A 27,142-nucleotide genomic window follows, 5' to 3' on the forward strand; every position below is an offset into this window, starting at 1 on the left:
CTAGTGCGGCCACACTTGGAATATTGTGTACAGTTCTGGTCACCCCATTACAGGAAGGATGTGGAAGCATTGGAAAAGGTGCAGAGGAGATTTACCAGGATGTTGCCTGGTCTGGAGGGAAGGTTTTATGAGGAAAGGCTGAGAGACTTGGGTCTGTTCTCATTGCAAAGAAGAAGGCTAAGAGGGGATTTGATAGAGACATACAAGATGGTCAGAGGATTAAATAGGGTAGACAGTGAAAGACTTTTTCCTAGGCTGATGACGTCAGCTTATAGGAGGAAGCATAACTACAAATTGAGGGGTGATAGATTTAAGACAGATGGCAGAGGCAGGTTCTTTACACAGAGAGTGGTAAGGGCGTGGAATGCCCTACCTGCTAATGTAGTCAACTCAACATTAGGGAGATTTAAACCATCCTTAGATAAGCACATGGATGATGATGGGATAGTGTAGGGGGACGAGCTGAGAATAGTTCACAGATCAGCACAACATCGAGGGCCGAAGGGCCTGTTCTGTGCTGTATTGTTCTATGTGAAGTTATTTGGGTGGGAATGAGAAATAAGAAAGGGATGATCACCTTATTGGGATTGTATTATTGATGCCCTAATAGTCAGAGGGAAATTGAGAAACAAACTTGTAAGGAGATCTCAGCTATCTGTGAGAATAATAGGGTGGTTATGGTAGGGGATTTTAACTTTCCAAACGTAGACTGGGACTGCCATAGTGTTAAGGGATTAGATGGAGAGAAATCCGCTAAGTATGTACAAGAAAATTTTCTGATTCAGCATGTGGATGTACCTACTAGTGAAGAGGCAAAACTTGACCTACTATTGGGAAATAAGCAGGGCTGGTGACTTAGGTGTCAGTGGGGGAGCACTTTGGGGCCACTGACTATAATTGCATTAGATTTAAAATAGTGATGGAAAAGGATAGACCAGATCTAAAAGTTGAAGTTCTAAATTGGAGAAAGGCTAATTTTGATGGTATTAGGGAGGAACTTTCAAAAGCTGACTGGGGGCAGATGTTCGAAGGTAAAGGGACGGCTGGAAAATGGGAAGCCTTCAGGAATGAGATAACGAGAATCCAGAGAAAGTATATTCCTGTTAGGGAGAAAGGAAAGGCTGGTAGGCATAGGGAATGCTGGATGACTAAAGAAATTGAGGGTTTGGTTAAGAAAAAGAAGGGAGCATATGTCAGGTATAGACAGGATAGATCGAGTGAATCCTTAGAAGAGTATAAAGGCAGTAGGAGTATACTTAAGAGGGAAATCAGGAGGACAAAAAGGGGACATGAGATAGCTTTGGCAAATAGAATTAAGGAGAATCCAAAGGGTTTTTACAAATACATTAAGGACAAAAGAGTAACTAGGGAGAGAATAGGGCCCCTCAAAGTTCAGCAAGGCGGCCTTTGTGTGGAGCCACAGAAAATGGGGGAGATACTAAACAAGTATTTTGCATCAGTATTTACAATGGAAAAGGTTATGGGAAGATACAGAATGTAGGGAAATAGATGGCGAAGCCATGCAAAATGTTCAAATTACAGAGGAGGAAGTGCTGGATATCTTGAAACACATAAAGGTGAATACATCCCCAGGACCTGATCGGGTGTACCCTAGAACTCTGCGGGAAGCTAGAGAAGTGATTACTGATATTTGTATCATCAATAGTCACAGGTGAGTGCTGGAAGACTGTAGGTTGGCTAATGTGGTGCCACTGTTTAAGAAGGGTGGTAAGGATAAGCCAGGGAACTATAGACCAGTGAGCCTGACCTAGGTGGTGGACAAGCTGTTTGAGGGAATCCTGAGGAACAGGATGTGCATGTATTGGGAAAGGCAAGGACTGATTAGGGATAATCAACATGGCTTTGTGCATGGGAAATCATGTCTCACAAACATGATTGAGTGTTTTGAAGTAACAAAGAGGATTGATGAGGGCAGAGTTGTAGATACGATCCACATAGACTTCAGTAAGGTGTTCGACAAGGTTCCCCATGGGAGACTGATTAGCAAGGTTAGATCTCACGGAATACAGGGAGAACTAGCCATTTGGATACAGAACTGGTTCAAAGGTAGAAGACAGAGGGTGGTGGTGGAGGGTAGTTTTTCAGACTGGAGGCCTGTGACCAGTGGAGTGCCACAAGGATCGGTGCTGGGTCCATGATTTGGATGTGAGCCTAAGAGGTACAGTTAGTAAGTTTGCAGATGACATCAAAATTGGAGGTGTAGTGGACACGGAAGAAGGCTACCTCAGATTACAACAGGATCTTGACCAGATAGGCCAATGGGCTGAGAAGTGGCAGATGGAGTTTAATTCAGATAAATGCGAGGTGCTGTATTTTGGGAAAGCAAATCTTAGCCGGACTTATACACTTAATGGTAAGGTCCTAGGGAGAGTTGCTGAACAAAGAGACCTTGGAGTGCAGGTTCATAGCTCCTTGAAAGTGGAGTTGCAGGTAGATAGGATAGTGAAGGCGGCATTTGGTAAGCTTTCTTTTATTGGTCAGAGTATTGAGTACAGGAATTGGGAGGTCATGTTGCGGCTGTACAGGACATTGGTTAGGCCACTGTTGAAATACTGCGTGCAATTCTGGTCTCCTTCCTATCGGAAAGATGTTGTGAAACTTGAAAGGCTTCAGAAAAGATTTACAAGAATGTTGCCAGGGTTGGAGGATTTGAGCTATAGAGAGAAGCAAAACATGCTGGGGCTGTTTTCCCTGGAGCGTCAGAGGTTGAGGGGTGACCTCAGAGGTTTACAAAATTATGAGAGGCATGGATAGGATAAATAGATAAAGTCTTTTCATTGGGGTCAGGGAGTCCAGAACTAGAGGGCATAGGTTTAGTGTGAGAGGGGAAAGATATAAAAGAGACCTAAGAGGCAAATCTTTCACACAGAGGCTGGTACGTGTATGGAATGAGCTGCCAGAGGAAGTGGTGGAGGCTGATACAATTGCAACATTTAAAAGGCATTTGGATGGGTATATGAATAGAAAGATTGGGAGGGATATGGGTCGGGTGCTGGCAGGTGGAACGAGATTGGGTTGGGATATCTGGTTGGCATGGACAGGTTGGACCGAAGGGTCTGTTTCCATGCTGTACATCTCTATGACTCTATATTCTATGTCACGCGAGTTCATAGGCATCATGTTCCCGTTAGTGAAAGGCAAGTCTAGTGAGGTTAGGAAACAATGGATGAGTAAAGATACTGAGTGAGCTTTGAGAAGATTTGTAACTCAAGTTGAGGTTCGGGATGTAAGTTTACTCGCTGAGCTGGAAGGTTTGTTATCAGACATTTCGTCACCATACTAGGTAACATCATCAGTGAGCCTTCAGTGAAGCGCTGGTGTAATGTCCTGCTTTCTATTTGTGTATTTAGGTTTCCTTTGGTTGGTGATGTCATTTCCTGTTCTTTTTCTCAGAGGGTGGTAGAGGGGTCCAAGTCAATGTGTTTATTGATAGAGTTCCAGTTGGAATGCCATACTTACAGGAATTGTCACGTGTGTCTCTGTTTGGCTTGTCCCACAATGGATGTGTTGTCCCAGTCAAAGTGGTGTCCTTCCTCATCTGTATGTAAGGACACTAGTGAGAGAGGGTCATGTCTTTTGTGGCTAGTTGATGTTCATGTATCCTGGTGGCTAGTTTTCTGCCTATTTGTCCAAAGTAGTGTTTGTTACAGTTCTTGCAACAAAATACAAGGTATTTTGTAAATGACATTAGTTTTGTATGTTGTCTGTATAGGGTCTTTCAGGTTCATTAGCTGCTGTTTTAGTGTGATGGTGGGTTTGTGGGCCACCATGAACGTCAAGGGGTCTAAGTGATCTGGTGGTCATTTCCGAGATGTCTTTGATGTGGGGGAGAGTGGCGAGGGTTTCTGGGCGCATTTTGTCTGCTGGTTTGGGTTTGGTGCTGAGAAATCAGCGGACTGTGTTCATTGGGTACCCGTTCTTTTCGAATATGCTGTACAGGTGATTTTCTTTTGCTCTTTGTAGTTTCTCTGTCCTGCAGCGTGTGGTGGCTCATTGAAATAATGTTCTAATGCAGCTTCGTTTGTGGACGTTGGGATGATTGCTTCTGTAGTTCAGTATTTGGTCCATGTATGTTGTTTTCTTATTGACGCTGGTTTGAAGTTCTCCACTGACTGTTTGCTCCTGTTTTGTGACATCAGGAATGGCTGCTTGTTGTTGTTTTCCTCCTCTTTTTTAAATTTTATACCAGTAAGGATATTATTGAAGGTTTCCTCTAATTTGTTTCATTTACTGATGACAAAGGTGTCATCCACATAGCAGACCTAAAGTTTGGGTTGGATGGTTGGCAGAGCTGTCTGGTCGAGTCTCTGCATTATTGCCTCTGCTAATAACCTTGATATCGGAGATCCATGGGTCTTCCATTAGCTTGTCTGTAGTGTTGTTATTGAAAGTGAAGTTTGGTAATGCATAGGTCCACTAGGTTGCGCTTGCTGATGAAGTTGGTGGTGTTTGGTGTATGTGTCTTTGGTTCTTCTAATAGTGTAGTCAGTGTTGCTTTGGCCAGGTTGACTTTCATGGATGTAAATAGGGCTGTTACATCAAAAGAGAGCATTATTTCATCCTCTTCTATCTTGGTGTCTTTGACAGTGTTCATGAATTCTTGGGTGGAGTGGATGGAGTGGCATGAGTCTTCTACTAAGTGTTTTAGTCTTTGGTGTACTTCCTACCAGACTACTCACATCTCTTGGCATCATGGTAGCCCACAAACCCACCAACAGCAGCTAATGAACTGAAAAGACCCTCTACAGACCCTGTACAGTCATTTACAAAATACCTTGCAAGAACTGTAACAAACACATTGGACAAACAGACAGAAATCTAGCCACCAGGATACATAAATGTCAACTAGCCACTATCACTAGTATCTTCCATACAGATGAGGAAGGACTGGGACAACACATCCATCCTAGCACAAGCCAAACACACATGCACGAGAATTCCTAGAAGCATGGCATTCCAACTGGATCTCTATCAACAAACACATCGACTTGGACCCCATCTACCACCCTCTGAGAAAAAGAGCAGGAAATGACATCACCAACCAAAGGAAACCTAAACACATAAATAGAAAGCAGGACATAACACCAGCGCTTCACTGGAGGCTCACTGATGATGTTACCTAGTATGGTGACGAAACATCCAAAAACGAATCTTCTAGCTCAGTGAGAAAACTTACATCCAAAGATACGGAGGTCAATGGGCTGATGAATGGAAGATGGAGTTTACAGAGTCAGAGCATACAGCATGGAAACAGACCCCTTGGTCCAACAAGTCCACACTGACCATGTTCCAAATTAAACTAGTTCCACTTGCCTGCATTTGGCCCATATCCCTCTAAACTTTTCCGATTTGTGTACTTATCCAAATGTCTTTTAGATGTTGTAACTGTACCTGTATCCACCACTTTCACTAGTGGTTCATTCCACATAGCAAACATTCTCTGCCCCAGATGTCTTTTCTAAAACTTTCTCCTTTCACCTTAAACATATGTTCCCTAGTTTTGAACTCCTCCACCCTAGGGAAAAGACCCTTGCTACTGACCTTATCTATACCCATCATGATTTCATAAACCTCAAGAAAGTCACCCTTCAATCTCTTACGCTCCAGTGGAAAAGTCCCAGCCTATCCAGCCTATTTTTATAACTCAAACCCTTCATTCCCAGCAACATCCTGGTAAATCTTTTCTGACTCCTCTCCAATTTAATAACTCCCTTCCGAAAGCAGGGCGACACAGTAGAAGAGGCCTCACCAATGTCCTGTACAACCTCAACATGGCATCCCAGCTGCTATACTCAAGATCTGAGCAATGAAGGCAAGTGTGCAAAATGCCTTCATAACCACCCTGTCTACCTGACACAAATTTCAAAGAATTATGTACATGAACTCCGAGGTATTTCTATTCTCTAACAATAACAAAAGGCCCTACCATTAATTGAACAAGTCCTGCTCTTGTTTGTTTTACTAACATGAATACCCCACATTTATCCAAATTAAACTCCAAATGCAAAGTACACAGTTGGCATGGACTAATTGGGCCGAAGGGTCTGTTTCTGTGCTGTACGACTCTACAACAACGACGCAATTCTAAATTAATCCCATCTGGCTGCATGTGGTCCATATACCTCTACTCCCTGCATTTTCAGGAGTCTGTATAAATACCTCAGAAACACTGCTACGGTGTCTGCTTCTACCACTTCCCACGGCAGTATGTTACAGGCACCTACCCACCCTCTGTGTAAAAACCTTGCTTCACACATCTCCTTTAAACTTTCCCCCTCTCACCTTAAACCTATGTCCCCTAGTACTTGACATTTCCATCCTGGGAAAAGACAGACTACCTACTCTATCCATGTCTCTCATAATTTTATATACTTCTATCAGGTCACCCCTCAGCCTCCAATGCTTCAACAAGAACAATCCAAGTCTGTCCAACCTTTCCTTGAGGATAATACACTCCAATCCAAGCAACATCCTGATAAATGTCAGTTTTCACCCTCTCCATAGCCTCCACATCCTTCATCCAGTCTAATGACCAAAACTGCACACAATACACCGAATGTGTATCTTACAGTCAATGTGTCTGTGTATTACAACAACCTTACAGCATCCTTACACATTTTCCTATAGTGCCTTTTTAGCATTGTTCAACAGAGAGCTGGGAGAAGAGAACCTTTCAAGATAGATGGGTTTCAAGCATCTAGACACAATGGCCTGTCTATTAAGGTTGGTTCTTCAGGAGCCAGGATTTGATACAGGTGGACGCAGCTTCATGGAAAACGCTTGCATTGATTTGGCCGACATGTAATCTGACTCCCAGGATTCAACTTAGGTTGGTGAAAGTTCTCAAAGATTGTCTAGGTCTTGTTGCAGTAGAGGAGGTTGGACAACATAACAGCCCTATTAACCAGGTCATTTGTTGACTTCTAGAGGTCACTATTGTCAAAGAGATATTGTCGCAGCTTGAAGAGGGCAGCAGTTGACTTGGTGCTGGATTTTTTTCATCGATGGTGGTCCCTTGGGAGAGGGACATACTCCAGTGGCACACTGTCCACATAGTTGGAACTGGAGTGTGGGGGTATTTCTCCAACAAATTGCAGCAAGTGGACATTAGTTACATTGTTCAATACAAGTACACAAATCAATACCAGTCATTTACACCAGGCAAAACTAATGGGAAAATTTACCTAATCATCTCCATTCTGGCTGGGACTTGTGGCACTAATTTATGGATCTAATAAAGTTAGGTAAAGAACCAGTTTATCAAGAAATAAATGCTGGAATCATTCAGAACTAGGAAACAGCTAATAGTTATAGGTTAATTATGAGATAATGGATGAGTGATTGACTATGTATACACATGTCTGAACAAATTGATTAAAGCAGCTATACTTGGGCAGCCAGTAATCAATGGTTTTGGGTTTGTGCTGTGAGCGCTGAAATAAAACTGACTGATACAGTAAATGACAGGACTTTGTCTAACCAACATTGTAGCCTCCAGGGTTTAACAATTCAATCGAGTGCACACTTCCACTCAACACTTACAACAACATTGACAGGCTGACCCCTGTCTGGCTGACTACACCGCTCGATGCTCTATGACTACAAACCAGATAAAACAATTTGTTTTTAAAGTTTCCATCTCACTGAGGAAACTTGAGCTTACATCCACCAACCTACTCTGTAAACTCTGTTCGCTGTGATAACTTTAACTAATTTTACTATATTTTGTTCACAGGCAGGCTAAGGAAAAGGAGCAAAAACATTACCTTTGCCCAACTTCAGTGGCAGAGATATGAATTACGGTTGATCATTTATTGTCAAATCCAAACACATTATCCCTGTTCCCATAAATGCTGCTGAACTCCTATGAGCTTTTCATCAGTTATTCAGTGGGCTGGCACAAATACAATGGACTAATTTCTGTGTTGCAAGACTTTCTACCATTTCTAGCAACCCAGTGTTTTGCGTCAGCCTAAAGTGAAGATTTATTGTTATAAGTTGAACATCTAGAAGAGTTCATTAAATGGGGACTTAACATTTAACTTATTTAGCAATGCTCTTTTTCTACATAGATATTTTCTAATCAACTTGTTCAGCGATGTCATTACTTACTTCTGGAGCAGGTGGGACTTGAAGCTGGACCTCCTGGCTCAGTGGTAGGGACACTATCACAGTACCACAGGCACAAGAATTTCTTTCTGTCAACAGCTGATATCTGTGGTGCAATCAACAACCTTCGTGCCCAGCCTGACCACTTCAGTTGGCCACAAAGAACTGACAATCTTCAGTTTCCTAAATTTGGAATTTGCTACATTACCTGGATACTTCTTTGCGATCCAAAACAGACTAACTACAATGTTTGCAGAAAATACTATAATCTCAAAAATACTTATTAAAGCTCAACCGGAATAAACACTTAAAAGCAAGTGGAGGATAAACACAGAGTGTATGGGTCAAAGAGGTTGTTTCCAGGTTGTAATTTACATTGCATGTTCAGCACAGAAACAGCCTGTTCAGCTGATCTAATCCCTGGTGGTTTTCACAGTCTGCTTAAACTTCCTCCTATTCATTTTCATCCTTCCCCAATGGCAGGTCATCCTATTTCTTTCTACCTCATGTCTTTATCAGGCTTGTACCAATCAGTCTGATTTGTGATGAAGATTCATTGTGCAGTATTATTTTGATTTGGAACCTTGGGATCTAACTTGGGATCGGGGGTGATACCAGGGGACTGGCGAATGTTGTGCCCCTGTTCAAAAAAGGGAATAGGGATAACCCCAGGAATTACAGGCCAGTTAGTCTTACTTCTGTGGTAGGCAAAGTAATGGAAAGGGTACTGAGGGATAGGATTTATGAGTATCTGGAAAGACACTGCTTGATTAGGGACAGCCAACACGGATTTGTGAAGGGTAGGTCTTGCCTTACAAGTCTTATTGAATTCTTTGAGGAGGTGACCAAGCATGTGGAGGAGGGTAGAGCAGTGGATGTAGTGTACATGAATTTTAGTAAGGCATTTGATAATGTTCCCCATGGTAGGCTTATGCGAAAAGTCAGGAGGCATGGGATAGAGGGAAATTTGGCCAATTGGATAGAAAACTGGCTAACCGGTCGAAGTCAGAGAGTGGTGGTAGATGGTAAATATTCAGCCTGGAGCCCAGTTACAAGTGGAGTTCCGCAGGGATCAGTTCTGGGTCCTCTGCTGTTTGTAATTTTTATTAATGACTTGGATGAGGGAGTCGAAGGGTGGGTCAGTAAATTTGCAGATGATACGAAGATTGGTGGAGTTGTGGATAGTGAGGAGGGCTGTTGTCGGCTGCAAAGGGACTTAGATATGATGCAGAGCTGGGCTGAGGAGTGGCAGATGGAGTTCAACCCTGCCAAGTGTGAGGTTGTCCATTTTGGAAGAACAAATAAGAATGCGGAATACAGGGTTAATGGTAGGGTTCTTAGTCAAGTGGAGGAACAGAGGGATCTTGGGGTCTATGTACATAGATCTTTGAAAGTTGCCATTCAGGTGGATAGAGCTTGTAAGAAGGCCTATAGTGTATTAGCGTTCATTAGCAGAGGGATTGAATTCAAGAGTCGTGAAGTGATGTTGCAGCTGTACAGGACTTTGGTTAGGCCACATTTGGAGTACTGTGTGCAGTTCTGGTCGCCTCACTTTAGGAAAGATGTGGAAGCTTTGGAGAGGGTGCAGAGAAGATTTACCAGGATGTTGCCTGGAATGGAGAATAGGTCGTACGAGGATAGGTTGAGAGTTCTCGGCCTTTGCTCGTTGGAACAGCGAAGGTTGAGGGCTGACTTGATAGAGGTTTATAAGATGATCAGGGGAATAGATAGAGTAGACAGTCAGAAACTTTTTCCATGGGTACAACAGAGTGTTACAAGGGGACATAAATTTAAGGTGAAGAGTGGAAGGTATAGGGGAGATGTCAGGGGTAGGTTCTTTACCCAGACAGTGGTGGGGGCATGGAATGCGCTGCCCATGGGAGTGGTGGAGTCAGAATCATTGGCGACCTTTAAGCGGCAATTGGATAGGTACATGGACGGGTGCTTAATCTAGGATAGATGTTCGGCACAACATTGTGGGCCAAAGGGCCTGTTCTGTGCTGTATTGTTCTATTTCTATGTTCTATTTGTATTTCTGTATTGTGTGTGTTTGGAAGGGGGAAGACAGTTGTAGTGTCATCTTAGATTTGTTCTGAGAGTAGTGCCAGAGTGTCTGAAGTTTGCTTTATGCATGTTAGGGAGATGATTAAACAGGAGGTGAATTGTTCAATGCATTACAAAAAAAATCCTCCAGTGACACGAAGACAGAAACATCCAGAAGCAGTCGGGCAGTTGGCAGTCAGAAAGAACAGATCAGTAGCAGCAGAGATCCTGTTAGCTTGGCAGTTTCCAAACAGCTTGTGCTGAAAAGAAGCCCTGACGAACTTAAAAGTGAGCAAGAGAAAAACTCCAGAGTCAGAAGGTTGTGGAAGACACATTTAAGGAATCTACCTTAGAAGTAGATGAGTTGCGATGGCAGTTGGTTTAAGAAGTTCGGGAAGAGATATTAAATTTTTAAAAAAGCATTGTGTGAATGCATAAATTTGACAAACAGAAACTGATTATGGTTGTGCCAACTGAACAGGCTGTTTGGAAATGGAGCGAGAGTGGCCCTTCATTGAGATTTGAGCATCTGTAACATCGCTGTTGAGTTTGAACTTTTAATTCTGATACTTGAAATAAGAGCTTTTCATACAGTTTTCACATGATGCTATATATTTACAGCCTCCCTTATAAATACATTGTTAAAAATCACACCATACCAGGTTATAGTCCAACAAATTTATTTGGAAGTACTAGCTTTCGGAGACCTATTGAACAATTCTACCTATTGAAGCAGTGCTCCAAAAGCTAGTACTTCCAGATAAATCTGTTCGACTGCAACCTGGTGTTGTGATTTTTATCTTTGCTCAACCCAGTCCAACACCAGCACCTCCACATTATAAACACATTGGCCTCTTATGAAATCAATGTGACTGAGTACAATTGTAAACAAATATCAAAACAAAAATGATGGCTGTTCAACTTAGGCCTTATTTTGGTATCTGACTTGTCCATTGGCTAGGATTATAATACATTAATGGGGCAAAAATTGCCACATTCTCACCGCAATCCTAAGTTGCTTTTGGATTAATTGGTTACATTATTAAATATTCAACTTAAAATCATTCTTTACTGTAACCAGTCACAACAAACATTAATTACTTCACCTTAATTGCCCTTGAGAAAATGATGGTCAGCACCTTTCAGGAACAGCTGCCTGGATTATGGTATTTCCAAGCAGTTTTTGATATACTCGAGTGACTTTCCAGGCCAATTCAAAGCATAGTTAGGAGGCAGTGGAGCCACATGTAGGCCACACCAGATAAGTCCTTCCCTAAATGACATTAGCAGATGGTATTTGACAATGATGCAGTAGTTTCACGTTTACAGTCACTGCCAATAGTTTTTTAATTCTAGATTTTATTCATCGATTTTAAATTCCACAGCTGCAGGGAATTGAAATCACATTTCCACAGTTCTAACGGTAACCTCCAGATTACTAGCAAAGTAACGAAAGCATTGCACCACCCATGCTCATTATAAATAAGCACAGTTTATTTAATACAAAAGGTGCTAAAATTACATACTACAGTCAGCTCTGTTAAAGCTCACCTACAAATTCCACACGGTGGGCAATGGTACTGCTTCTTGTCTACATCAAAGAGATGACAGGTGTCACAGTAGTATTCTCCGAACACAGTTTTACAGTTTTCACAAGTCTTTTTCACCTACCAGGAAAAATAACAGAATAAAGCAAGCGTCAAAATTGCACATTCAAAACATTAACCCATAAGTAAATGATCAAACAATATTATTGCACAAATTGATAAAACCGATGATAACAGAAAAAGAAAATTTCAGTCTCAAGATCTGAAGTATATGGTTTAAATAAATGTTGTAGATGATAATCAATTCATATCAAACAAATACACACAAACGTTTTTCATCCACAACAAACCAGCGACCTCTACCACCTCGAACAGTGTTTCCCAAACTTTTCTCAACATTACCACATTTTAAGACTTGTGAATTGTTAGAATCCCTCATTGAGAATTATGAAGGCAGAAGGGGCAGGGAGAAGAACAGCTGGGGGTGGGGGCAAAGAGGACAGACCTCCTCAGTGACCACTGTTACCTCAGAGCTCCTGACACCAACATTTTAGCTTGCGATCCTATCTCTGAAAACCACATGCCATCTTCCTTCACTGTAGCCAGGCAAATTCCTGGGAATCCCTCAACAGTATTGTGGATGTACATAGAGCACAATCACTGCAGCTACTCAAAAAAGCAGCTCACCATCACCTGCTGAAAAGCAATTAAGGATTGATAACAATGTCCTTGCCAGCGACATATACACAGCGTCATAGAGATGTACAGCACGGAAACAGATCCATTGGTCCAACTTGTCACACCGACCAGATATCCCTTCCCAAACAAGCCCCACCTGCCAGCACCCAGCCCATATCCCTGCAAACCCTTCCTATTCATATACCCATCCAGATGCCTTTTAAATGGTATTCTTCTTCGCTGTCCACTACACCTCCAATTTTGGTGACATCTGCAAGCTTACTAATAATACCTTTTATGCTCACATCCAAATCATTTATATAAATGCAAAAAGATGTCATGAATGAACAAAAAAAGCACAGTTAGTTCTGAAGAGAGGGGCGATACACTGAGGTTGGATTCCTTGGTGCACAGGAGACTGAGGGGGGACATGATTGAAATGTCCAACATTATGTGGGACATATATGGGGTAGTCAGGAAGAAACTTTTCCCCTCAGTGGTGAGATTGGTGATCAGGAGGCATAGATTTAAGGGACTTGAGGTTTAGATAGGATGTGAGGAAAAATGTTTTCACCCAGAAGATGGTGAGAATCTGTAACTCATTGTAAGGGTGGGAGATGCAGAAACCCTCAAAACATTTAAGAAGCATTTAGATATGCATTTGTGATTCCAAGGCATACGAGGCTATGGGTCAAGTACTAGAAAATGGGATTAGAATTGTTAGTTTGCTGCTGTTGACTGGTGCAGACTCGATGGGCAGAAGGGCCTTTTGTGCTGACAACACACAAGCAATTCTTTAAAAATTCTAAATCTTAATTTGTGGTTGTTAAGCTAGCCTAACAGTTACAATATGGGGGATGCCCTATGTGTACAACCTAAAATGCAAATCCAAGGTTTGGACTATACATAAAATAATAAAGTGCTTATTTTGCATATTCCTAAATTCATCGACTTAACAAATGCCTTCAGGAAATCAAGAGGAAATGCAAAATTAATGAGAATTTGGAAAAACCTTTTTTTATTCTAACTATACTTGCATTGCTGGATTTTGTAGAACATCTAAAAGCAAAAGATGAAATTAATCCCATGGGATGTAACAATTACAACCAGACCTAAGCTTAACATTCACGCTCATTATTAGTTTATTCCACTGAATTATGCTCAAATGATAACTATTTGTAGCTGTACCAACATTCAAATGTTGCATGCTGACTACTAAACTTGAACAAACAGTTCCTGATTCAACACTGGCATCCAAAAACAGAGTCAGAATGAGTGACTTAAAGGCAGAGAGACGACAGATGTTTTGTGCTTGTGATCCTGAATATCAATATTTAAGTTTTCAAACACCCATAAAGTTTCTGCAGATAGAATTATTTAACAGTTCTCAAACTTCCCATGTTCCATATATTCCATTCTATCATTATTTGCAGATGTCACCAAAATTGGAGGTGTAGTGGACAGCAAAGGAGGTTACCTCAGATTACAACAGGATCTTGATCGGATGGATCAATGGGCTGAGGAATGGCAGATGGAGTTTAATTTAGATAAATGTGAGGTGCTGCATTTTGGGAAAGCAAATCTTAGCAGAACTTATACACTTAATGGTAAAGTCCTGGGGAGTGCTGCTGATCAAAGAGACCTTGGAGTGCAGGTTCATAGCTCCTTGAAAGTAAAGTTGCAGGTAGATAGGATAGTGAAGGCGGCGTTTGGTATGCTTTCCTTTATTGGTCAGAGTATTGAGTATAGGAGTTGGGAGGTCATGTTGTGGCTGTACAGGACATTGGTTAGGCCACTTTTAGAATACTGCATGCAATGCTGGTCTCCCTGCCATCGGAAAGACCTTGTGAAACTTGAAAGGGTTCAGAAAAGATTTACAAAGATGTTGCCGGAGTTGGAGGGTTTGAGCTATTAGGAGAGGCTGAATAAGCTGGGGCTGTTTTCCCTGGAGCGTCAGAGGCTGAGGGGTGACTTTACAGAGGTTTATTAAATCATGAGGGGCATGGATAGGATAAATAGACAAAGTCTTTTCCCTGGCGTCGGGGAGCCCAGAACTAGAGGGCATAGGTTTAGGGTGAGAGGGGAAAGATTTAAAATGGACCAAACTGGCAACTTTTTCACGCAGAGGGTAGTGTGTGTATGGAATGAGCTGCCAGAAGAGGTGGAGTTTGGTACAATTGCAGCATTTAAAAGGTATCTGGAAGAGTATATGAATAGGAAGGGTTTAGAGGGATATGGGCCAGGTGCTGGCAAACGGGACTAGATTAGGTTAGGATATTTGGTCGGCATGGACAAGTTGGAATAGTAGGTCTGTTTCTGTGCTGGACATCTCTATGCCCCTCATGATTTAATAAACCTCTGTAAGGTCACCCCTCAGCCTCTGATGCTCCAGGGAAAACAGCCCCAGCTTATTCAGCCTCTCCTAATAGCTCAAACCCTCCAACCCCAGCAACATTCTTGTAAATCTTTTCTGAACCCTTTCAAGTTTCACTGTATGCATCTGTCCCACACTAAGCCCAATTCATCATGAATTTGCACCAGCTCCTTTCCAGCAATATTACCTCTAAGTTGAATGAGCACACATCAGTCCAGAATTTAATATGCAAGGGACAACAGACTGGAACCAAAAAGTGATCCTTTTATGATGTGTACATATTTAACTGTGTTGGAATCATAGAAGGAGCATGAAGACAACTGATTCTGGACTCAAAATGCTAACTTTTACTCTTTCCACAGATGAGCCAGATCTACTGAGTTTCGCCAGCACTTTATGGTTTATTTTATATGGAACAAACTAAACAGCTTACACACAGAGATATGAGGAGGAGTCTTGCCTGTTATCCTAACGTCCTCCTACTCTTCATTTATGCCATGACTTCACTCATTCAATCATTGAAACCTCCACCAGTTAGCCTCCAGCTGTCCTCAGTTCTGCTGTGGGTTCATCTCTCTCTCACACAGCCAGCTCTGACCACACATTCTTAAGGTGCCTAAGTTAAATATTCCTATTTTTCAAAATCAGACTTAAGATTCAATCTTTTTCACCCAAGCTTTCAGCTAACTATCCAAAATGGTGTCTTCCCTATATCTGTGTTTTTCAGAATTCCTCTGGATAGTTTGTATATTAATTTTGGACACTGAAGGGGTGAAGGGATATGGAGATTAAGCAGGGCAGTGGAGTTAGACATGATCTTTTTGAAGAGGAATGCAGGCTCAAATTGCTATATGATCCATCCTTCCTCCTAATTACTATGTTATAGACGTTAAAGGCTTCAAGGATATGGGGAGAAAGTGGAATATATCATTGAGAGAGAATTTGCATATCAAATGGTGGAGCAGACTCAAAGAATCAAATGGCCAACTCCTAGTTTCCACGTAATGTTATTCATGCTGTTGCTTAATACAAGTTGTTGGAGAATTGTGGTGAAATGTGAAAGCATTGCTGGACAGTTGATTCCATGATGTGATGGTTACGTTACACACACACACACACACACACACACTTCACCTGCCACACTTTGCACAGCTTAACTGGTACACTGATGCTCTGAAACAGATTTTACCGTATTGACCAACCTGCTGAACTGTCTCACACTTTGCACACTGAACCTGTGTAACTTTGAAGCGATCCATCTGATGATTCTCTATGTCATCGTGACATAGTCGGCAAATGTACAACTTCCCGCAGCATGGTGCCTGAAAGGTTAAAACAATGTCCTTCTCAGCTCTTCACATCAGCTTTCTTTATTGTATACACATATTGATAGATTTCTCACAAAGGACAGGATCATGTTTGAATTCAAAACAAACATGTATATTTCTTTAAAACTGGAATGTACAAAATTTATGGGCGGCACAGTGGTTAGCACTGCTGCCTCACAACGCCAGAGACCTGGGTTCAATTCCCACCTCAGGTGACTGACTGTGTGGAGTTTGCACATTCTCCCTGTGTCTGCGTGGGTTTCCTCCGGGTGCTCCGGTTTCCTCCCACAGTCCAAAGATGTGCGGGCCAGGTGAATTGGCCATGCTAAATTGCCCGTAGTGTTAGGTAAAGGGGTAAATGTAGGGGTATGGGTGGGTTGCGCTTCGGCGGGTCGGTGTGGACTTGTTGGGCTGAAGGGCCTGTTTCCACACTGTAAGTAATCTAATCTACAATGATTTCTACATTCTTGAACAGGGTCAGAAAATAAGCTCCAGGTGGCTTTGTTTGACTGAAACAGCAACTTGTATTTCTGTAGTCACACTACTTTTGAATTTGACACAGTAATAATGTTGGAAATACACCAAGTTCTGACAATCAGCAATGTAACAATGACAAGATAGCCTGTTTTTTGTGGTTAGTAATAACTATTGGATAGAACAGTAGGGAGAAGTCGCCTGCACGTCTTTGAAACAGAGCTTAGGGATCTTTCACATCCACCTCAGAGAACAGATTGATTGGACAAATAATTTGAAGGTGCTGTAGTTTTTGGAGATGAGTGAAGTGTGCAGCTTTTTAATATTCCTTTGTCACTTTGCAATTCACAAGAGTTTATAATATATAGTTATCAGCTAATCAGCCTTTGATATCCATAATTTGTTGAATATGGTAAAGCAAATCTCTTTTGTGATGAAGCAATTAACCATTGCCCTCTCAGCAGTTTTTATTAAAAATTAAAGCTAGCCAGTGTCAAGATTTAATTAATCTCATTTGCAGGAAAGTACATTAACACCAGAGGAATAGAACACAGTAAAATTAAAAATTAAAATGGTTAAAATAAATCTGAAGGATGATACAGAAAAGTCAAGCTAACTAGAGAAAGTTCACAGATCTATTGCAGAACCCAACTAGTGGTTAATTCTGAAACTGCCTAATGTGCCACCAAGACAATTAAGAAAATAGGCTTTACATTAAACATTACGGAGACAAAGGTCCTTTACCAAATTGGCTCCACCACACTGAAGTGACTCCAGTTACCAAAATCCAAAAGGTGGCCTTGGACAATGTGGATCACTTTTCTTAACTTAGGAGCCAAATGTCAACAACAGCAGGCATTGATAATGAAATTCAACATGATCTTCAGTGTGATAGTATAGGGTTCAGTTTTCTGAGGAAGATAATGCCTGAAGACCAGGAGTTCAAACCCAGTACCAAAGTCATGGCCTTCAAAGCAGTAGCAATACCTGCCCTCCTAAATGACAAAGTCAACAAGGTACAAGGAGACACAGGTGGGGGAGGCAAGCAAAATGAAAGATGGAGTCTGAAGCATGGAACTCAATGAGTGCTACTGGCTGTACAGTGCCCAAGTATAAAATGAGGTGGTAATCTACCAGCTTGTGATAAGCTTCATTTGAACACAGTAGCAGGCCAATGATGGGAATGCCAGCATCAGAGCAAACTGGTTTTGTGAAATGGCAAGCAACTGGAAGATCAGGGATATTCCAATGGTTAGAACAGATGTGTTTCGCAAAGTAGTCACCCACTCCACATTTAGTCCCCAGTATAAACCAGATTGTGTTGTCAGCAGTGAATATGGTAGCCGACCTGAAAGAAATATACAAGTAAAACACACATCTACCAATACCGGGACAAAACAAAATCAGGATGTGTAAGAAAAATACAGTGATCTCAGAGGGCTACAGAGGTGAAGGGATTTCAGGACAAGTGAGATTCTGGAGGGTTTTGAAAATAAGGTGTTGCCGGACTGGCTATCAATATACGTCAGTGAGGCGATGAGGAATAAGAACCAATAGGAGAAAAAATAAATAAAATGGTGATACAGAGCACAAAGAGTGTAGTAATAGGAGGTCAAATTGTGCGCAATGTAAGATTATGTATAACATAAAAAGGCACAGGCAGAACTACAGCCACTTGAAACAATCAAAATAATCATTTAGAATAGGCCAGTGAGCTTAACACCTGTCATAAGGAAAATGTGAGAAGTTATTATTAAAGAAGTTATGACAGGGCACTTCGTTAAGTTCAAGATAATCAGGCAGAGTCAATATAATTTGACCAACATTTTGAAGTTCTTTAATGAGGTATAATATGGCATGGATAAAGGGGAAATCAGTGGATGCACTAGCTCAGAAGTCACACATCACCAGGTTATAGTTGTAAGCTTTCAGAGCACTGCTCCTATGTCAGCTTACTCCACCTGGCAAAGGAGCAGCACTCCGCGAACTTGTGATTTCAAATAAACCTGTGGACTATAACCTGATGTTACATGACTTCTGACCTTATTCATGTCCACATCAGTTGATACACTATACTTAGATTTCCAGAAGGCATGTGAAGGCAGTACCATATCAAATATTATTGCAGAAAATAAAGTTCCTATTTGGGGAGTAGTATATTGGAATGAATAGGAGATTGGCTGACTAACAGAAAGCTAATAGACATAAATGGGCTTTTTCAAGTTGGCAAGACGTAACAAGTGGGATCAGTGCTGGGGCCTCAACTGTGTACAATTTACATAAATGATTTAGATGAACAGACTGAGGGTTTGTTTGCTAACTTTGCTGACAACCACAAACTAAATTGGTTAGGGAGTAAGTTGTGAAGAGGACATGAAACTACAGAAAGATAAATATATGGGTTAGGTGAGTGGACAAAGATATAACAAAGAGTATAATGTTGGAAAATGTGAAATCGCCCATCATGGCTTGGGAAACTTAAAAACGCAGAAGCACAGTCTTTGAATTTATTTAAGGAAATCAATGAGATGAAGAGGTTCTTGTTAAGCAAGTGGTGAAACATCATTAGGGCTGGGTATAATGCAGATTTGTGGTTACAGTCAGATCACCCATGATCTTACTAAATGGCAGAGCAGGTTCAAGGGAGTGAAAGTCCTACATCTGTTCCTAATGCATGTGTTTGTATGTAAAAAGACTTTGAGAAACTGTATTCAAATATTGGCAAACCCGTTCAGGAAGAACAAACTGCTTTAAAGATTATGACACTACGGTTACTCAATCCTGTGTTGTAGATTCAAACACTCTTTCTATTACTCAACAGTTATTTAAGAAACATTTTACAGCTTCTAACATATTCTGTCTCTGTCAACATCATTATTTCTGGAATCAGAGTCTGAATCACTGAACTGTTTTTCCTTGCACTAAATCCATATGATATGTTTCTGCCTCCTGACAGTCTACTATACTCAGTCTGAGAATAATCCAGACTCCTAGCTCCTAAAAAAAACTCCAGAACTAGAAATAAAATAACTGGTTAATATTTTCAATCATATTGAACACACATAACTATACAAGTCTAGTTACTGAGATTGATTATCACTCATGTTTGGGATCTGCAGGAAAAGTAGTATCAAGAATTTTCTGATTCTACTTATAATAATCTGAAAGGATCCTTGAGGCACAGTGGCAGTGTTCCTACCTCTGGATCAGAAGGCCTGGGTTCAAGCCCTACCTGTTCCAGAAGTGTATCATAGTATATCTGAACAGGTTGATTAAAAATATCTACAATAATCTAAATCGTGCTCAATCATAATCCCAGTGAGTTTTTGAATGTTTTTCTTTTTATATATTAACAATGACTTGCTAACATGATGGTAAAAAGGCAGCATTGGGCAGAGTCAACATGAATCGATGAAATAGAAATCCAGTTTGACACGAGCACTGGAGTTTTTTTTTCAGGATGTTACTTGGAGTATATAAAAGGTCAATCAACTGATGTAAAGCATTTATATTTTCAGTAGGCTTTTGATAAGGTGTCACTCAAGAGGCAAGTAAACAAAATTAGAGCTCATGGGATATGGAAGAATATATTGGTATGGATGACTTCATTAACAGACAGAAAGCAAATAAAAGGAACAAACTAATGAGCCTCAGGATGGCACTGTGTTACTTTTGGAATAAAGCAAAAGTCAGTGCTAGTGCCACAACTGCTCACTATTGATATACACTAAATGATTTGTGTCTGGCGACAAATTGTAAATCTCCAAATTTGCTGACAACACCAAATGGGAACACAGGTTGTGAGGAGGTTGCAGGAAAGCCTCAAGAGGCTGGGGCTGGGCTAATTCAGGCTAGAACATAGCAGGTGGAGCAGATGTGAACTAATGTGAAAGTATTCATTTGGTAGAAAAAACAGAAAAACAAAACATTCTTAAATAGTGAGAAGTTGGGAAGTAATGGTGTTCAAAGGGATCTGGATGACCTTATCTACAAGTCACTAAAAGCATGCTGATGAAGCAAGCAGTGAGACATAATGCCAGTGAAACTTACAAAATTCTTATAGGGAATGACAAATTGGATGTACATGGGATGCTTTTCCTATGTGATAGCACAGAACTAAGGAACATAATCTCTTATTCTGAGATAGGCCATTTAAAAATGAAACGATGGGGCCTTTTTCCATTCAAAAGAAATTCTCTAGCCTAGAAACTGTGGGATCTCAATCGCTGAGCAGGTTTAAGACAGAAATCAATAGCTTTCTGCAGATTAATGGTATTGAAGAATATGGAGGGACTACAGGGAAACGGCATTGAGGTAGATGTTCAGCTATGATGTAACTGAAGGATACGGCAAATTCAATGGGCCGAAAAGCCTCCTCCTGTTGCTACATTCGAATTACCAATAATGAGTAACATTAGTGCATTATAAAGCCTGTATATCATATAATTCTTTAAAGGTCTGTGAGACATTATCTGTTCTCTTTGCATTACTCACTTCAAGGTGTGAACCACACCTGTTCCAACAGATAGCTTACATAATTAGACCTTTCCCTGAGTCCATCTTCTGACCGTTGAGAATAAAACATATTGGATTTCTCACTGATGGCGAAATAATAACTGTTCATTAGGACAAATATTGAACACAATGTGGCATCTTAGATACTATTTACATCAGGTCTCCAACTGGCCCTTCCTGCCTAGAGAGGGGAAGCAGGTTCTGGCCTGTAGTTGATTAGGTGTGGGGTGTGAAGCACAGTTGGCTAGCAGAGGGAGGAGGCTGTACAGTCTCTCTGGAATTTCACTACAACACTTAGCCCTATTAAAAGATAATAATTATTTGCGTTTCTTTATTCATTCTTGCGATGTGGGCATCACTGGACTTACCAAAGTTTATCTCCGAATTGCCCAGAGGTCAGTTGAGAGTCAGCCACATTGCTGTGGGTTTGGAGTCACATGTAGGTCAGACCACACAAGACAGCAAATTCTCTCTGTTGTAGAACATTAGTGAATCATATGGGTTTTTTTCTCCCCCTGACAATTAGCAACAGTCTCGTGGTCATCATTAATTCCAGGTTTTTATTGAATTTAACTCTAACATCGTGGGATTCGACCTTGGGTCCCCTGATCATTTGATGCTGGAAAAGCGCAGCAGGTCAGGCAGCATCCAAGGAACAGGAGATTCGACGTTTTGGGCATAAGCCCTTCTTCAGGAATGAGGAAAGTGTGTCCAGCAGGCTAAGATAAAAGGTAGGGAGGAGGGACTTGGGAGACGGGCGTTGGAGATGCTGAGTTCAGGGATGAACTCATTTCTCCAGTTTCCTCATTTCCCCTCCCCCCACCTTGTCTCAGTCAAATCCCTCGAACTCAGCACCGCCTTCCTAACCTGCAATCTTCTTCCTGACCTCTCCACCCCACCCCACTCCGGCCTATCACCCTCACCTTGACCTCCTTCCACCTATCGCATCTCCATCGCCCCTCCCCCAAGTCCCTCCTCCCTACCTTTTATCTTAGCCTGCTGGGCACACTTTCCTCATTCCTGAAGAAGGGCTTATGCCCGAAACGTCGAATCTCCTGTTCCTCGGATGCTGCCTGACCTGCTGCGCTTTTCCAGCAACACATTTTCAGCTCTGATCTCCAGCATCTACTGTCCTCACTTTCTCCCCTGATCATTTCATTAGTCTCTGTGTTAATCGCGTAGTGACTGTACCATCATCTTCCTATATAGTGCCTTTCACAACATCAGGAGATCCCAATGTGTTTTGTAGCCGACTTATAGAACTCAAAGATGAACATAGAAATTAGGAACATGAGTAGGCCATTCAGCCCTGTTGAGCCCACTCTGCCATGCAATATGATCATAAATGATCATGCAATATGTGGGTGGCACGGTGGCACAGTGGTTAGCACTGCTGCCTCACAGCACCAGACGCCATGGTTCAATTCCCACCTCAGGCGACTGACTGTGTGGAGTTTGCACATTCTCCCCGTGTCTGCGTGGGTTTCCTCCGGCTGCTCCGGTTTCCTCCCACAGTCCAAAGATGTGCGGGTCAGGTGAATTGGCCTTGCTAAATTGTCCGTAGTGTTAGGGGTAAATGTAGGGGTATGGGTGGGTTGTGCTTCGGCGGGTCGGTGTGGACTTGTTGGGCCGAAGGGCCTGTTTCCACACTAAGTAATCTAATCAGATCATTCAATATGATCATAAATGATCTACTTGTGGCTTTGATAGGCACTTTCCTGCCTGTCTCTCATAAACCTGGAATCCCTTATCAATCAACAATCAGTCGAATTCAACCTCTGATGTATCAAATAATGCAGCCTACACTGCTCAATGGCAAAGCAAATTCCACAAACTCTGACTTTTTGAGAAATGTATCCTCATTTCTGCCCTCAGTGGGAAACTCCTTACTCTAGGACAATGTTCCCTGGCTCTGGATTCCCCTGTGAAACACCTTAACATTCAGCCTCGAGGGTGACCATGTGGATAAACACAGGTCAGGCAGCAGCAGCAGCAGAATCGCCTCCTCCACTGCGATTTCTTATGATTTTAAATTTGAAATGCAACTGGAGGGGGTGGGGGAGTGCTACTCGATGCTTATCCCTCAGTCAACCTCGCCGTTAAAGGCAGGGGGTGGTGGGCTCTTCCTGTGCACCAATTCAGAACAGGCGCTACATAAATACAGGTCCCCGTGCTCTCCTCTCCTCTCCTCTCCCGCCTGAGTGTGGGGGTTTATGATCCCGCTTACCTTGAGCCGGCAGGAGCGGGAGTAATGGGGGCAGGTGAGGAGTGGGACTCCAGGCCCAGGCTCGGCCTCCGCCATCAGGCCCCCCCCCGCCCCGTCACCTGGAGACGACCCGCGCAGCCGCAGTACCGCCCTCCCCACCGTCAGGGCGAGGGCGCAGGCGCGGGACGAGCGGCGCCGGACACCTGGGGATAATATGCGCACGCGCGTAGAGGGCCCGAGTGCGGGCATAGCCTGACAATGTGCGCAGGCGCAAGACCGGCCGAGAGGCGGTTCCCTGACAACATGCGCACGCGCGTAGAGGGCCCGAGTGCGGGCATATCCTGACAATGTGCGCAGGCGCAAGACCGGCCGAGAGGCGGTTCCCTGACAACTTGCGCAAGCGCCAAACTGACCCCATGAGAGAATGGTGACATGGAGGAGCTGGTGTTGGACTGGGCTGGACAAAGTTCCAAAATCACACAACACCAGGTTATAGTCCATCAGGTTTATTTGAAGGCACTAGTTTTCTAAGCAACAACCACCTGATGAATGAGTTATTGCAAATAAACCTGTTGGACTATAACCTGGTGCTGGAAAAGCACAGCAGGTCGAGCAGGAAAACCGACCTTTCGGGCAAAAACCCTTCATCGGGAGTGAGGCTGGGGTGGGAGGTAGTGAGGGTGCTTCATTCCTGATGAAGGGCTTTTCCAGCACACCCCCCACCCCCCAATCTGCTGTCCTCACTGGTGTTGTGGGAATCCTGACAGTGTGCGCAGGCGCAGACCCGGCAGGGTGACGGTCACAATGTGCGCAGGCGCAGAGGTGGCCGGAGTGAAGGTGGATACAGAAGAGGGTGGAGCTGATACATTGGAGTTGGGGGAAGATTCTGAATGTGTTAGGGCTTATCCAGGAAGGGAGAAAGATAAGGGTTATATTTTTAGAATTATGCCACTATGGATCAAAGCAAAATATTACAGATACTGGAAATCCGAGTTAGACTCTTGTTCAGTTAGGGAATTAAGAATTATGTGGAAAGGGGCAGTACAGTGGACGTGAGGAATGTCAGATCACCCATGGTCCTATTGAATGACAGGGGGCTGAACAGCCGACACCTGTTCCTATTTGTTATGGTCTTAGGGGTCTGGTCACCACACTATAGAAAGGATGTGATTATACTAGAGGGCGTGCAGAGAAGATTCATCAGGATGTTGCATGGGATGGCGCAATTAGCTATGAAGAGAGATTAGAGAGGCCAGGATAATCAAACAAAGAACTGCAGATAAAAAACCCAGTGAACTTGAATGCTGAAAATCTGAAACAAAAACAGAAATTGCTGGAAAAACACAGCATCTGTGGCGAGAATGTAGAGTTAAAGTTTCAGGTCCAGTGACCCTTCTTCAGAACTCAGTTTATGCAGTCTCTCCAAGAACTGCCAGAAAGGCTGAGTTTCTCAAAGAACTGCAGATATTGGAGATATGAAACACACAGTTCTGAGGAGCATAGACAGGGTAAATAGGGAGAAACATTTTCCCCATAATAGAAGGGTCAATAACCAGTGGGCACTGTTTTAAGATAAGGAGCAGGATGTTTGGAGGTTTTTCAGGAATTTCCATCTAGTTGGTTATATTTATGTGGAAGTCACAACCTAAAAGGAAGATGGAGGTGATATTTAAGAAATGCTTTGATGAATACTTTAAACACCATGGCATACAAGGCTAGGGGAAAGTGAGTTGACCCAGGAGCTAGTGGGATGAAGGTTGAGACCTTTACAAGTTGACCAGGTGCCAAGTGCTAAAAGCTGTGATCAGAATAGATTATGTTTGATGATGGGCTGAAGGGTCCCTTTCCATGCTGTAAAACCTCTTTGATTCTAAAAACACAAAGTGCTGGAGAAACTCAGCAGGTCTGACAGCATCTGTGGAGTGGGAAACAGAGTTAACATTCTGAATACGTATGACTCATCATTAAAATCCACACTGGATTGAAACATTAACTCTGTTTTTCTCTCCACAGATGCTGCCAGACCTGCCAAGTTTTTCCAACAATTTTTATTTTATTCTTGCATATAGGTAGTGAAGTCACAAATCAGTCATAAATAAAATCAATGTCTTCGTACTCAGCAATTCAGGCAACAGCTGTGGAGAGAGAAATAGATAAAAAAACACAGACCTGAAAAATTAATTCTATATCTCCCTCAACAAATGTTTCCTGGCCTTCTGAGTATTGCTGATATTTTCTGCTTTTACTTCACAATTACATCTGCCACATTTTGAAGATCAGCCATGGTCACATGAAATGGTAGGTATGGAGGAGCTGAATGGTTACTTCCTGTCCATTGATTGGAATGTTTTTATTAACTTAGAGCAGGAGTTGAGGGTTGGTAGAACTCAGGTGTATTAGTGGCATTCTATCAACTTTGGAATATGGAGAAAGGGATTTAAGAAATAATTCCATAAGTTTCAGGAACAGAAGTGGTCCATTTAGTCTATCGAGTCTGTTCCACTATTCAAAGAGATCTTGGCTGATCTGACAATCCTCAACTCCATTTTCCTCCCTCTTCTCCATAACCCTTGATTCCCTTATTGATTAAAAATCTGCCTAGTCCTGCTTTAAATTGCTGGAAGAGATACCAGAAAAGGCTCCAATGAATGTAGAAGCTAGTGGGATGGAGGCAGAGGAATTCTGGGAGAGAGAAGTGATGAAGGCAAAAGCATGGGAAATGGGATACTCCAATTTAGCACCCTGGACAGGAAATGCTCAGCTGAGCAATAAGCAGGATATTCCTGGAACTGGGTTGTGCAGATGTGAGAGAAATAAAGAGCAGCTCTGTGGGAATTGCATGGTTACAGGACACAAGGTGGGAAAAGGTGTATTAGCAATAATTGGATAGGTCATTGAGGTGAATAGCATAGATGCATTTAAAGAGGAGCTAAAGATAAACAAGAAGGAGAAGGGAATTGAGAGATAGGATGAAAGGAGAGAGGGTTTGTGTGTGGCATTAACACCAACATAGACTTGCTGGGTTCAATGGCCTGCTTCTATAGTGTAAATTGTATGTAATTTTATACAGTAGATAAGAGCCTAAAATTTGTAACACGCTTGTTAACTTATCATATATTGACAAATAATTAGACAGAGAAGAGTGCAATTACAACCCAGCAAGTCTGAATTCTCATCGAGATCATTACAGTTTATAATGCTGAAGGAGATCTTTCGGCACAGCATAATGCTTCAGATTTTTCAGCGAGCTACCCACTTTGTTCTATTCCCTTTTCCCCATATCCTGTTACAGTTTTAGCATATTTATCCAGTTCTCTGTTAAAACTGATGATTTATTCTGGGATGCCACTCAATATCCGAGTAACACTATCATTTTAAATAAATCCCTCCTGGAATTTCCTTTTGTATTGTGTGTGTGTTGCATTTGAATTTATGCCCTTTATGCCCTGACTCACTAAACAGTGGAAATAGCATTTTGCTGATTGACTTTATCAATCCGTTCCAGAGTTCTGCTTGACCAGACCTGATGGGCTGAATGGCCCATTCGTTCAAGTAAAACCTGCTCCTGTCTCTCTGGTTCCACCTCATGACTAAAATAAGTGGTATTCATTGTCATCTTGGTGAATTTCCTCTGTGTTTTCTCCATAAACTCTGTTTTCTTTTTGATTTAGGGCACCTCAGCCTGGAGGCAACATTCCAACTATGATCTAACCAAGGAATATGGGGGTAGGGCAGGAAAATAGGCACCAGATATAAGTTAGAGGGCCTTAAGGGGTCTGGCCTGAAACGTCGAATTTCCTGTTCCTTAGATGCTGCCTGACCTGCTGTGCTTTGACCAGCAACACAT

At 42.2% G+C, this 27,142-nt stretch overlaps 1 protein-coding gene across 2 annotated transcripts in view; it reads right to left on the bottom strand.

Moving 5' to 3' along the window:
- The window catches only part of rchy1 (ring finger and CHY zinc finger domain containing 1), a 45,172-nt gene extending 21,722 nt beyond the window's left edge, over nucleotides 1-23,450 (bottom strand). The window contains exons 1-3 of one of the 2 annotated variants that reach the window (XM_060851551.1): nucleotides 23,317-23,447; nucleotides 15,975-16,094; nucleotides 11,725-11,840 (exon numbers count right to left, since the gene is read on the bottom strand). In XM_060851551.1, coding sequence (XP_060707534.1) covers nucleotides 11,725-11,840; nucleotides 15,975-16,094; nucleotides 23,317-23,391 — 311 coding nt within the window. In that variant the 5' untranslated portion in view covers nucleotides 23,392-23,447. Of the gene's footprint in view, nucleotides 1-11,724; nucleotides 11,841-15,974; nucleotides 16,095-23,316 lie in introns of both variants that reach the window. The other variant, XM_060851553.1, reaches the window with a different exon arrangement.
- Nucleotides 23,451-27,142: the final 3,692 nt, after the last annotated feature.

Source organism: Hemiscyllium ocellatum, chromosome 36 (genome assembly GCF_020745735.1).
Source record: "Hemiscyllium ocellatum isolate sHemOce1 chromosome 36, sHemOce1.pat.X.cur, whole genome shotgun sequence".
In the NCBI taxonomy this organism is placed as follows: domain Eukaryota; kingdom Metazoa; phylum Chordata; class Chondrichthyes; order Orectolobiformes; family Hemiscylliidae; genus Hemiscyllium; species Hemiscyllium ocellatum.